The sequence below is a fragment of the Amblyraja radiata genome, chromosome 17 (genome assembly GCF_010909765.2).
Source record: "Amblyraja radiata isolate CabotCenter1 chromosome 17, sAmbRad1.1.pri, whole genome shotgun sequence".
Taxonomy (NCBI): Eukaryota; Metazoa; Chordata; class Chondrichthyes; order Rajiformes; family Rajidae; genus Amblyraja; species Amblyraja radiata.
Genome location: NC_045972.1, coordinates 26,592,139 through 26,605,317, shown reverse-complemented (window position 1 = coordinate 26,605,317; position 13,179 = coordinate 26,592,139). Strand labels below are relative to the sequence as shown.

At 44.1% G+C, this 13,179-nt stretch overlaps 1 protein-coding gene across 3 annotated transcripts in view; it reads left to right on the top strand.

Annotated features, from left to right (window-relative positions):
• LOC116982592 (cadherin-11-like) overlaps positions 1-12,323 on the top strand; it is a 109,844-nt gene extending 97,521 nt beyond the window's left edge. Inside the window, exons 8-11 of one of the 3 annotated variants that reach the window (XM_033035867.1) lie at positions 3,178-3,299; positions 4,458-4,563; positions 9,138-9,389; positions 10,834-12,323. In XM_033035867.1, coding sequence (XP_032891758.1) covers positions 3,178-3,299; positions 4,458-4,563; positions 9,138-9,389; positions 10,834-11,327 — 974 coding nt within the window. In that variant the 3' untranslated portion in view covers positions 11,328-12,323. Of the gene's footprint in view, positions 1-3,177; positions 3,300-4,457; positions 4,564-9,137; positions 9,398-10,833 lie in introns of those variants that run through there. The other 2 variants (XM_033035866.1, XM_033035869.1) reach the window with 2 other exon arrangements.
• The last annotated feature ends 856 nt before the right edge of the window (positions 12,324-13,179 follow it).

Here is a 13,179-nt window from a genome sequence, read left to right as displayed (position 1 = left end):
ACAATTCATTGGATGTTTTCAAGAGAGAGCTCTTAGGGCTAAAGCAATCGAGGGATATGGGGAAAAAAGCAGGAACGGGATACTGATTTTAGATGATCAGCCATGATCATTTTGAATGGCGGTGCTGGCTTGAAGGATCGAATGGCCTACTCCTGCACCTATTTTTCTATGTTTCTAACAATCTTGACTCGATTTGAGAAAACTGCAGATGCTGGAAATCTAAAACAAAAACAGAAAATGTTGGTAATACTCAGCCGATCAGATTATACCAATGGAGGGAGAAGCACAGAGTTAATATTTTCATTTAGACTTTACTTTAGAGATACAGCTTGGAAACAGGCCCTTCGGCCCATCAATTCTGCACTGATGATCACCCCATAAACTAGCACTATTCTACTACTAGGGATAATTTGCAATTGAAATAAAACCAATTAATCTACAAACTTGTGCGTCTTTAGAGTGTGGAAGGAAACTGGGGCACCTAGAAAAAACCCACGCAGACACACCTGTAGTCAGGATCGGACCTGTGTCTCTGGCACTGTAGGGCAGCAACTCTACGCTATGCCACTGTGCTGCCCCATTGAAGAGCCTTTGTCAGGGCAGCTCTCTTTGAATACTTTAAGATAGATAGATAATAAGCAATGGGGTGAGCAATCACTGGTGTTGAACAGTTGAGGTTACAGTCAGATCAACCACACACTTATTGAAAGGCAGAACAGGTTGTCTTGTACTTTGTTGCTAATATGAATATTTTAAAGAAGCTATATTGGACATTGCTGTTATAAAAATTCAATGGCATAATTAAAATGCACCTATCACCAAGTGTGAAGAAGGGTCTCGACCCGAAATGTCACCTGACCATGTCCTCCAGAGATGCTGTCTGCTGTGCTGAGTTACTCCAGCACTTGGAGTTCTTTTTGTAAACCAGCATCTGCAGTTCCTGTCACCAAGCATGGCTGACATTGAAAGTGACAAATTAAAATTTGCAAACATTTTCATCATTGTTTAAATTGAATCAAAGGTGGATCATTGCTACCTGCTATCAGTTTAATGTAGTCAGTGTTAGTAAAGCCCAGTTAGCCATGCCCTCTTTGTGTCAAATTGTTCATGTTAATTTGTGTTTATTGTGTGTTTTGTTGTATGGCTGCAGGCAACGGCATTTCGTTCAGACCGAAAGGTCTGAATGACAAATAAAGGATCTAAGTCTAAGTCTAAGTCTAAAAGTTAAGATTGCAAGCTTCACGTCGTAAATTGTCTTCTCCATTCTTCTTGCTGCGATGTTGTCAGATCTTTCACCTTGAGCTGAGAGGGTAAAGTAAGGTCTTGAACTCTAATGTGGTCATGAAGTATTTCAATGCCTTCACATTTCCAAGTTTCATAGAACATAGAGCAGTACAGCACGGGAACAGGCCCTTCAGCCCACAATGTCTGCGCTGAACATGATACCAAGACCGCCCCTTATCTGCCTGCACATAACCCATATTCCTCCATTCCCTGCCTATCCAACAGTCTTTCCAAAAAGTCAGAACTCGTCGCCAGGATCCATCTCGAGTCTCTGGCGCTGTGAGGCAGCAACTCTACCACTGTGCCACTGTGCCGCCCAATGGGAAAATGTATAGGTGACGTTTCTGGTCGGGACCCTTCTTCAGAAATTCTTCAGATACATTGGAAAGATAGAGTTGGATGATAAGTTGCTGTTCCTTTAGCTTACATTGTGTTTGGATTACATTGTGGGAGAAGGCAGGAGAAATGGGTTTGAGAGGGAAAGATAGATCAGCCATGATCGAAGGGTGGGGTAAACACGATGGGCCGAATGGCCCAATTCTGCCCCTATGACATGAACTTATGCACCAATCGTTTTTTTCCATATCAAGAGTTCTTAGTTCTCATATGTAGTAAAAGGGAACAACGAAATTTGTACTTGCAGCAGCTTAACAAATCTATAAACAGTACTCAATAGATAGAATAATAAAACATACAAATTAATTTCTATGGAATATTTAAAAAAGCTAGTAACAAGGAGATCAGAGTGGGTGGGATAGTAGATGAATGTATCAGTAAGCTAGGGATCTGTAGGGAGGTGTTCGAGGAGGAATTCCCCCAATCTGCCATTGTTGATTATGAGTTACTGGGACACCCCTGACTCTCAGTCTGAAGAAGGGTCTCGACCCGAAACGTCAACTATTCCCCCAGAGCTACTATATGTCCCGCTGTTACACCAGCTTTTTGTGTCTATCTAGTGCACACGGCAGGTTGGATTTGCAATCCTTGCTGTAGCCGATGAGTGTTTAATACTCAAACAAAAACAGATTGAAATCAGTGACCGTACACTTTCCTTTACAATCACCTCAGGCTGTCAATAGTGAATTTTCTTTAATAACTTCCCTCCGTATAAAACAGCAAACCGTCGGCAGGTTCCATCTGTCATTCGAGTTAGTGTCTCAAGGTCACAGATGACGACCGTGAGTGGCCGTGAGGAAAAATAATATTCCCATGGCAGCAGCAAACACTGTAGATTTATGCCTGGATTTGGACCACTCCAGAGAACTGTAAGCTAGAGATTTCTAACAATCAGTCCTTCAAAAACTCGGCGAAACTAAATGAATTACCCCTGTGCATACTGGTCCCTTCGATAACTTTAACAAATAGGTGACATTCCACAGTGACTGAGCTGTAGTGTGAGTGAACTACTAGTTGGAATCTAATCCTGGAGTTTTGGGGGGGTTAATTCTTCCACAGGCCCACCGAGTCCACGTCAACCAGCGATCACCAGACGCAAGCGCTATCCTTCACACTAGGGACAATTTACAATTTTTACCGAAGCCAAATTAACCCGCAAACCTGTGCGTCTTTGCAGTGTGGGAGGAAACCGGAGCACCTGGGGAAAACCCAAGTGGTCACGGGGAGAACATATAAACTCTGTACGGACAGCACCTGTAGCCAGGAATGAACCCGTGTCTCTGGCGTTTTAAGGCAGCAACTCCATCGCTGTACCACTGTGTTGCCCGCTATATACCGTAACAGTATTTTAAAGAGTATGTGGGAGGTAAAGTTCTGAGGGATGTGGACATAATGCGGACAAATGGGACTGACTTGGATGGGGTAGCTTTGTTGGTGTGAATAAGTTGGACTGAAGGGCCTGTTTCTGTGCTATGTCTAATCTTTATTCTTTTGCAGATAACCACATTCACACATCCCGCGCTCAAGTCGCTATCAAAATCCGTGACATCAATGACAATGCGCCTGAATTGGCAGAGCCCTATGAGGCGGATATGTGTGAGAATGCAAATGCAGGAAAGGTGGGTAGAATTGAGTAAATTCTCATTGCATTCCACAGGATTGCTCCTTAGAAGGAATGAAATAATACAAAATTAATGGTTTCTACTCTAATACAGCTACACCGATTTTCTGGCAACTGGTGGTCCGCCCCCTCTCCTTTAAACCACACAAAACCCCCCCCCCCCCCCCCCCCCCGAAAGTGTGGCATTTAGCAACCGACCTCGATGTCTTCAGGACTTTGAGTCGTGATGAGATCGGGTGGCGAGTCGACTTTGCCCCCTGCGGTCGGGGCTCTGGAACTCTGGCCTGGCCAGAGCCAGCAGATCAGTTCCCAGAGCCGACTTCCACGGCCAGCCTTGCAGGCCGACTTCCACGGTCAACTTTGAGGGCCGGTATCACGGCCCCTCTGATAATGCAGCAAGTTGCAGTTTTTTGACAGTACGATATACATTATAGTGTTGTACGAGAAGTTGGTGCGGCCACACTTGGGAGTATTGTATTCAGCTTTGATCACCCTGTTATAGACAAGATGGCATTAAGCTGGATAGAGCATAGAGAAAATTTACGAGGGTGTTGCCAGGAAGTTGAGGGCCTGAGTCGTAGGGAGAGGTTGGGCACGCTAGGACTTTATTCCTTTGAGCACAGGAGGTTGGGGGAGTGATTTTATAGAGGTGTATAAAATCATTAGAGGAATAGATAGGTTAAATGTGCAGTCTATTACTCAGAGTATGGAGTAAAGAAGCAGAGAACATACATTTAAGTTGAGAGGGAAAAGATTGTAGAGGAACCTGAGGGGTAACTTTTTCACACATATGTTGGATATATGGAACGAACTGCCAGAGGTAGTTCAGGCAAGTACTATAACAACATTTAAAAGACGTTTGGGCAGGTGCATGGATAGGAAAGGTTTAAATGGATATGGGTCAAACATGGGTAAATGGGACAAGCTTTGATGGGGCTTTTTTGGTCAGCAGGGAGGATTTGGGCCAAATGGCCTGTTTCTCTGCAGTATGGCTCTATGATATATCCCATAGCGTGGGAAGGTATAATAATCATAGATTAAAAAAAATAAAAGTAAATGTTGCAAATTGTGCCGTCAGAATGGGAATAGCCAGTAAACCTTAATTGCAATTTCTGAACGTTAGTTATATATATTAACGCTATGCATCCTATTGCAGCTTATTCAGACCATTAAGGGTGTGGACAAGGATGAAAGTGCCAATGGACCGAGGTTTACCTTCACCATGGCACCAAATCAAAATTTCACTTTAATTCAGAACAGTGGTAAGTGTTTTTCTTTCAACAACTCTCTGCATTGCTCTCTGCAACCTCATCCACTGTATCCGCCGCTCCCAGTGTGGGCTCACATATATCGGCAAGACCAATAAGCGTAGACTTGGCAATCTATTCGCTGAACACGTACGCTTAGTCCACCTTGGCCTACGTGATTTCCTGGCTGCCAAACATTTTAACTCCCCTTCCCATTCTGACCTTTCCGCCCTGGGCCTCCTCCAATGTCAGAGTGCCAATTGGGGGAACTGCACTGCATATTTCGCTTGGGCAGTTCAGAACCCAGCAGTTTGATCTTTGATTTCTCTAATTTCAAGGACCTCCTGCATACCTTCCCACTTCCCCCACCATCCCCAAACCCAAGTCATCCTACGATTTTATTAGAATGTGGGAGGAAACTGGAACACCCGGAGAAAACCCACGTGGTCACAGCGAGAACAAACAAACTCTGCACAGACAGCACCCGGGGTCAGGATCGAACCCAGGTCTCTAGCTCTGGAAGGCAATAGCTCTACCGCAGAGCCACTGTGCCACCGATTTATCTCAATACAGAGCAGGGATCCAAGCTAGTCTATGACACTCCATTGAGGTCAGGAGCTCCTCAATTCTTCCTGTCACATGAGTTCGAAGATAACCATTTATCTCTGCAGTCTCAAGAGGTCTCTTGTGCAACTCACCTCATTTAATTTCCAATGACCTTTCTGACCCTGCTTCTAATCACAGAGACTAATTGGAAATAAAGATATTCTGATTGTTGCTTAACTCCATTACCACAAGTGATTGGGAGCTAATAAGATTTTAATGACACTCATTTGGAAATGCTTGCCTTGTGGATATCTGATAAGGAGATTCCCAGTCAATGGGAGGCAATCAAGACAACAGCACTTGAGGGATCACCACAACTTTCTGGTGTAATTATTCACAAATTGAAACAAAGGATGGAAGACGTATGATATGCTTGCTTTCATTGATCGGGACATTGAGTATAAGAGTAAAGAAATCAGGATGCAGCTTCATAAGGTACCATAACAACGCTTAAGAAGCATTTAGACAGGTACATGGCTAGGATAAGTTTAGAGAGATATGGGCAGGTGGGACTAGAGTAGATGAGACATATTAGTCAGAAATTACAAGTTGGGCTGAAGGGCCTATTTCCACACTGTATGATTCATTACTTAAGATGCATGTGGAGTATTACATGCATTTCTGGTTACTCCATTACAGGAAGGATGTGGAGGCTTCAAAGGTGGAAAAAAAACCACACACACACACACACACACGATTATGGAGAAAAGGCAAGAGAATGGGGTTGGGAGAGAAAGATCGATCAGCCACGATTGAATGGCAGAGTAGACTGGATGGACCATTGGCCTAATTTTACTTCTATAACTTATGAACTTATGAGTGCCTCACCCCCTCTCTCCGAGTGACTCCTATCTACATCCCCCTCTTTCTTGCCCCATCACAAATCCCTCTCTGCTTAGCACGATCTCTCATTAATACTCCATTATACAGTGGCCTTCCTGAAACTTTAATATCCAAAGCTATCATTAAATTTGAACTAACCTACCGCACTAACAGTTCTCATTCTGGCTTTTTCATATTAATAGCTACACAAGGAGATGACATATCATAGCAGTGTAAAAGCGATGACATTTTTTGGCTTTATTAAATAGCTTATTGCATCATATATGTTGTGCCGGGGAAGATCACATTGTGTATACGAGTTAAAAGTTAATGAGAAGCCTTCAAACTGTGTGAGATTCATTCGCCTCCTCCTCCTGCTGCCTATGTATGTAAATGCTTAATACAAAACAATGCCTTGGAAGTGTGGAAGAAAAATTGCTGTGTAAACTTGGGGAATTGATTCTGCTGGAACTCCCAAAGTGTTGGGGCAGACATAGTGTGTAGGAAGCAGATATGCCTGGTAGGGGTTTGGGGAAAACAAGGTTTGTGATAGTAACATGTGGTACAATGATGTTTTGGACTGTCATGATTGGGTGTGTCTGGTTCCTCGAAGGGTTGATGGAGATGTATATGTTCTCTCTGTATAAGGAAAGACTTTGACGTGACCTAATCGAAGTTTACAGACACAAACAGCGGCACTTGCTGAAATTTTAAGACGTTTAATTTAGTTTAGTTTATTGTGAAGTACAGAAAAAACATTTGTGGTATAATATCCAGTCAGCGAAAGACTATACATAATTACAATCAAGCCATCCACAGTGTACAGATATAGGATAAACGGAATGACATTTAGTGCAAGATAAACTCCAGTAAAGTCTGATTAAAGATAGTTCAAGGATCTCCAATCAGGTAGATGGGAGGCCAGGATTGCTTTCTACTTGTTGATAGGATGGTCCAGTTGCCTGATAACAGCTGGGAAGAAACTGCCCCTGAATTTGGCAGTATGTGTTTTCACACTTCTGTACTTCTTGCCTGATGAGAGAGTGACCGGGGTGAGATTCGTCCTTGATTATGTTGGTGGCCTTGCCGAGGCAGCGTGAAGAGTGGATGGAGTGGGTGGAAGGGAGGTTAGCCTGTGTGATGGTTTGGTCTCTATTTCTTGCAGTGTTGGATGGAGCTGTTCCTAAACCGTGCTGTGATGCATCCCGATAAAATGCTTTGACATAGATCTGTGACTCTATAAAGCAGTGGTCACTTAACAACTCACCTCAAAGCAGTTCTCTCCCACAGAGATCTCTGCATATGCCCCTTGTCCCCTCTTCCCTACCAGTACCGTACTGGAGGTACCAGTTCATTTGGATCTCTGGCACGCAGCTCTTGAAATGTCATTCAATTGGCCAAAAGTTAACGTTGTTAAAGAATTCTGATATCCAGGAAGGAAGATGCAAACGCTTTAATTAACTTTATATGAAGTGTGAAATAAAGACGCGTTTGAACACATAAGATTTTGATGGGTACTGAAATATAATAATCAAACATAACTTTGAGTTGGAACATCCATTATGTCTTGGGACATCTAAATGAGAAAACTATAAAGCATGATATAGAATTAGTGTTTTAGGGTCAATAAGTTTACTCTGTGGTAATTATGATTTATTATACATTAAAAATGTAATTAGATCTAGTGGAACAAAGCTTTTTTGGCATAGTTTTAAGCAAGATTAGCTTGTAAATAGCTTAAAATGACATCAATTGAAAGCATCTTTGATTCTGTAGAAAAGGGCAGTCTTTCGAGGTGCGTTATATATGCTTCTCTTTAATCTATCCAAGTTAAATTAAGCAGGTTAAGGAAATGGAACGTAGAACAGTACAAACCAGAAACAGGCCGATCGGCCCACAATGTCTTTACCGAACATGTTGCCATGTTAAACTAATCTCCACGTCTGCACCTAATCCATATCCCTCCAATCACTGCATATCCACGTGCCCATCTAATAGCCTCTTAAAGACCACTATCATATCTGCCTCCACCACCAACCCTGGCTCCCACCTCCCTCTGTCCCCGCACTTTCGTGAAGCAATGCCCTCTAGCCCTTGACATTTACAACCTGGGAAAATGGGACTAGCTTCCATGGGGGCATCTTGGTTTGCATGGATGAGTTGGGGCGAAGAGTCTGTTTCTGTGTTGCATGACTCGAAAACTCTAAATGCATTTCTGATGCTGAAGCACCCTTTGTTAGTTGCCTGATGGTGAGATTTTCTCTTTGAAATAGTCCTCAGCTTTAATAATTTCAGAACCAGAGAGAGCAGGTGTTGCATCTCCTGTGGTTACAGGGGATTTGAAACCTGTCCTTGTATCTCCTCCCTCGACTCCATCCAGGGACCACGACAGTCCTTCCAGATGACACATAGGTTCATACGCACCTCCTCCAACATCATCTACTGCACCCGTTGTTCCTGATGTGGGCTCCTGTACATCGGCGATACCAAGCGTAGACTGGGCGACTTTCGCTGGACACTTATGCTCAGTACACCTTGGCTTACCTGTTCTCCCGGCTGTTAACCATAGTAATTCTCCATCCCATTCCCGCCCTAACCTTTCTGTCCTGGGCCCCCTTCATTTCTAAAGTGAGGCCACACGTAAATAGGAGGAACAGCACCTTATATTTCGCTTGGGTAGCTGATAGCCCAGCAATATGAACGTTGAATTCTTTAATTTTATTAAAGTGTAACTTAAATAAACACTTTAATTCTGCCTCCGGTATAGACATGTTCGATACATTGAAGGCTAATTGGCTTGGTATAAATGAAAAATTGTGTGTGTAAGATAGTGTTAATGTGCGGGCATCGCTGGTCGGCACGGACTCAGCGGGCTGTAGGGCTTGTTTGCACTGCATCTCTAAACTAAACTAAACTAAACTAAACTAAACTAAACTAAACTAAACTAAAGTAAAGTAAACTAAAGTAAACTAAACCAAACCAAACCAAACCAAACTAAAGATGCTGCCTGACCTGCTGAGTTACCCCAGCACTGTGTGTTTAGCTCTACCAGCTGTGCTGTCTAATATTAGCACCCAATCTTCTGAAGAAAGCTGGGTTGACATATTTAGCCCAGGTTTGGTGTTTAATTCACTGGTGGCGTTTTCTGCTTCTTCCCACAGGGCACACTGCGGACATCAAGGTGCGCCGGGGAGCCATGAACAGGAGGAAGCAGGAGGTCTACCTGTTACCGGTGGTGATCTCGGACGGGGGCTCGCCCCTCCTCAGCAGCACCGGCACCCTCACCGTGCGCGTGTGCAGCTGCAGGGCTGACGGCAGTGTGCAGTCGTGCAACACCGAGCCCCTGACGCTGCCCGCCGGCCTCAGCACTGGTGCCCTCATTGCAATACTCACATGCATCATTATCCTCCTCGGTAAGTAGTCGGCTTGATCAGTACGGGTGTCAGGGGTTATGGGGAGCAGGCAGGAGAATGGGGTTGAGAGGGAAAGATAGATCTGCCATAATTGAATGGTGGAGTAGACTCGATGGGCCAAATGAAATAATTCTGCTCCTATAGCTTATGAAGAAGTCCTCGCTGGAGAATGAGAGGCAGAAAAACAGCAGAGGGGGAGGGGGAAGTGGGTGGAATGTTTTGTAGGGAGGAAGAAAGAGAGTTGGAGAGAGCAGGACTATGAAGGAGAGAAAGAGAAAGGATAGTGGGATGGAAAGACAGGACAGGACAGGAAAGAGGGAATATTTCCTCCCACATCACAAAGACCTTCGGGTTTGTAGGTGAGTTGTCCCTCTGTAAATTGTCCCTAGGGTGTAGGGAGCGCATGAGAAAGTGGTTTAGAAGGAACTGCATATGCGGGAAAATCAAAGGTATACAAAAATGCTGGAGAAACTCAGCGGGTGAGGCAGCATCTATGGAGCAAAGGAAATAGGCAACGTTTCGGGTCGAAACCCTTCATCAGAAGAACCCGAGGACGAGTTTAAGATGAGAGGGGAAAGACTTAATGGGAACCTGAGGGACTCGGAGTATGTTGGGTATATGGAACAAACTGCCAGAGGAGTTTGTTGAGGCAGGTACTATAACAACATTTAAGAGACTATTTTTAAAAGGCCATCTTTCTGATAAACCACCTCTGCACCCTCTCCAAAGCCTCTACATCTTTCCTGTTATGGGGTGACTAGAGCTGCATGCAATACTCCCTTCAGGCAAGAGGTATAGAAGTGTGAAAATGCGCATGTCCAGATTCATAGGAAGTTTCTTCCCAGCTGTTGCAAATAGTCGCATTGTCTTTCCGTTGACTGGTTAGCACGCGACAAAAGCTTTTCACTGTACCTCAGTACACATGACAATAAACTACGCTAAACTAAACTAAATTCCATTAAACTTAACTACTCCCAAGTCCAGTCGAACCAAAGCTGCTCGATTGTACTTATGTATAGTCTTTCTGGTGACTGGTTAACTCGTATCAGAAGCTTTTCACTGTATCTCGGTACACATGACAATCAACTCTGCTAAACTAAACAACTAAACTACTCCAGGTGCAGCCTAACCAAAGTTTAATAAAGCTGCTTGATTGTACTTGTGTATCATCTAACTGCTAACTGGAAAGCTTTTCAGTGTACCTTGGTACTCATTACCATAAACTAAACTAATTTAAATTAAACTAAAACTAAACCAAACTAAACCAAACTAAAGCTAAACTAAAGTAAAACTAAACAAAACCAAGTGAAACCAAAGCAAACCAAACAAAACTATTCCAAATGCAACCTAACCAAAGTGCAACAAAGCTGCACCATGACTTGCTGACTTGTACTCAATGCCCCTGCTTTGTCACCAGTAACCATCTCCTTTCTCCCACTCACAGTCATCGTGGTCCTGTTTGTAACGCTGAGGCACCAGAAGAAGGAGCCGCTGATTGTCTTCGAAGAGGAGGATGTGCGGGAGAACATCATCAGCTACGACGATGAGGGGGGTGGAGAGGAGGACACAGAGGCGTTTGACATCGCCACCTTGCAGAACCCCGACGGCCTCAACGGCTTCCTGCCGCGCAAGGACATCAAGCCCGAGTTGCAGTACGTGCCCAGGCAGGGTATCGGCGCCGCCCCCAACAGCGTGGATGTCGACGACTTCATCAAGGTGCGGCTGCAGGAAGCAGACTGCGACCCCACCTCCCCTCCCTACGACTCCATCCAGATCTACGGCTATGAGGGACGGGGCTCGGTGGCCGGGTCCCTCAGCTCCCTGGAATCGGCCAGCACGGAATCCGACCTGAACTACGATTACCTCAACAGTTGGGGTCCCCGCTTCAAGCGGCTGGCAGACCTCTACGGATCTAAAGACGTGTGCGACGATTCTTAACATTCAGCACATCAAACTGGCCTTAAAACTTCTACAATAAGGATAAAAGCAGAGATGGATCGCTGGACTTGGACTTTGGTGGGATCGGGCGGATATTCATTCTTTTTCTTTTCTTTTTTTTCTTATTTTTAATATATATATATAAATGCTCGATTGTACTGAGCACAGGAACTGTTGATGACGATTCCATCGTTTAGGTGTTGGACGTTTTATTGTTTCAAAGATGGATACTGTGAAATTGGCCTCGACAAGCCAAAAATCACTTCTGTTTTCCATTGGTCATCTGCTTCCTCCTCTCTGCCTCCAAATGCCCCTCAAACATACTCAAACCACTCCCCCTCCCCACTCCCATGTCAACAGGCAGCGAAACAAGATGAACGAGTTTGCTTCGCTGATACTGCTTCAACGATTACGGGGCAATAAAAGTTCCGAAGCTTTAAAGATGAAAACAAAACTGAGGGGGAAGCGAGCAAAAAAAAAGGCATTTCCACAGAGCCTTGAAACTCATCAGAAATGGAAGATGCTGTCGGCAGCCAAGATAATAACACAGCCTTAAGTAATGGAGTTAGTCGCTGTATGGGACTTTTACATTTGCATCACCACTCCCCCGGTGGTACATCTTGCTGTGACTTTGAAAGCTTTTGAGGGGCACAAAACTAATCTGTCTTTGCAAAAACGAAAGAACGAGATCTTATACCTGTTTAAATCTTGTAAACTTTTTTTTTGACTTTAAGTATTGTGTTTAATATGTGTCGGGCACATAATCTGTTCCCATCACAGTGACAAATGCCTGATGTCTATGTCATTTCTATGTGTCGATTTGTACAATCTTAAAAGTTCTTATTTTAGTAAAAAAAAAACATGAATCTCAACAATACGAAACGCAACAAAATGTTAAGGCATCTCTATTCTATTTTATTGACAATGTACTTCCGCTTTATTATTGTGCTTCAGCTGGGAAAGCTGGGCTTTACAATAAAAGGATTTTTGTACGAGTCACTGTCCCTGCTGCTGGGTGTCGGAGGGTTCGGGCTTAAATTGATTGAAAGACACGGCATGGAAACAGGCCCCTCGTCCCACCGAGTCCACACCAACCATTGATCAACCGTTTACCCCAGTCCCATGTTATCCCACTTTCTTATCCATTCTCTAAATTGAAACAGACCCTTCAGCCCACTGAGTTCATGCTGACCATCGATTAGCTGTTCATACTAGTTCCATGTTATCCTACTTTCTCATCCTCTCCCTCCACACTCAGGGCAATTTACAGAGGCCAATTAACCTATAAATCCACGCGTCTTTGGGATGTTGGAGGAAACCCACATGGTCAGGGGGAGAACGTGCAAACTCCGCACAGACAGCATCCGAGGTCGGGATCAAACCTGGATCTCCGGTGCTGTGAGTCAGCAGTTCAACCCGCTGAGCAGACGTTTTACTAGCGTTTGATAAGACCATCAGCTTGCGATGGTCCCTTCCGTGAACTTGCAGGTCACAAGGACCCAGAGTCAGGCATAGCTCTCTGAGAGCTCACTTCATCTGATGAGAGACTTTAACTGAGCCCATCGTGTGAAACTCCAATGCTTCAAAAATACATTAATGTCAGCTTAATGGAAATTTTAACTCAGTTAAAAATCAATGGAGTTCCTCTATTTACAATGGAATCCAAGATCAGCACACCACAAACACCCCCTCAGTCACGACTCTCTCTGAAATATCCATCCAAATATAAATTGTGCTTAGACTTCAGACTTTAGAGATACAGCATGGAAACAGGCCCTTCGGCCCACTGAGTCCACGACGACCAGTGATCACCCCATACACTAACACTATCCTACACACTAGGGACAATTTT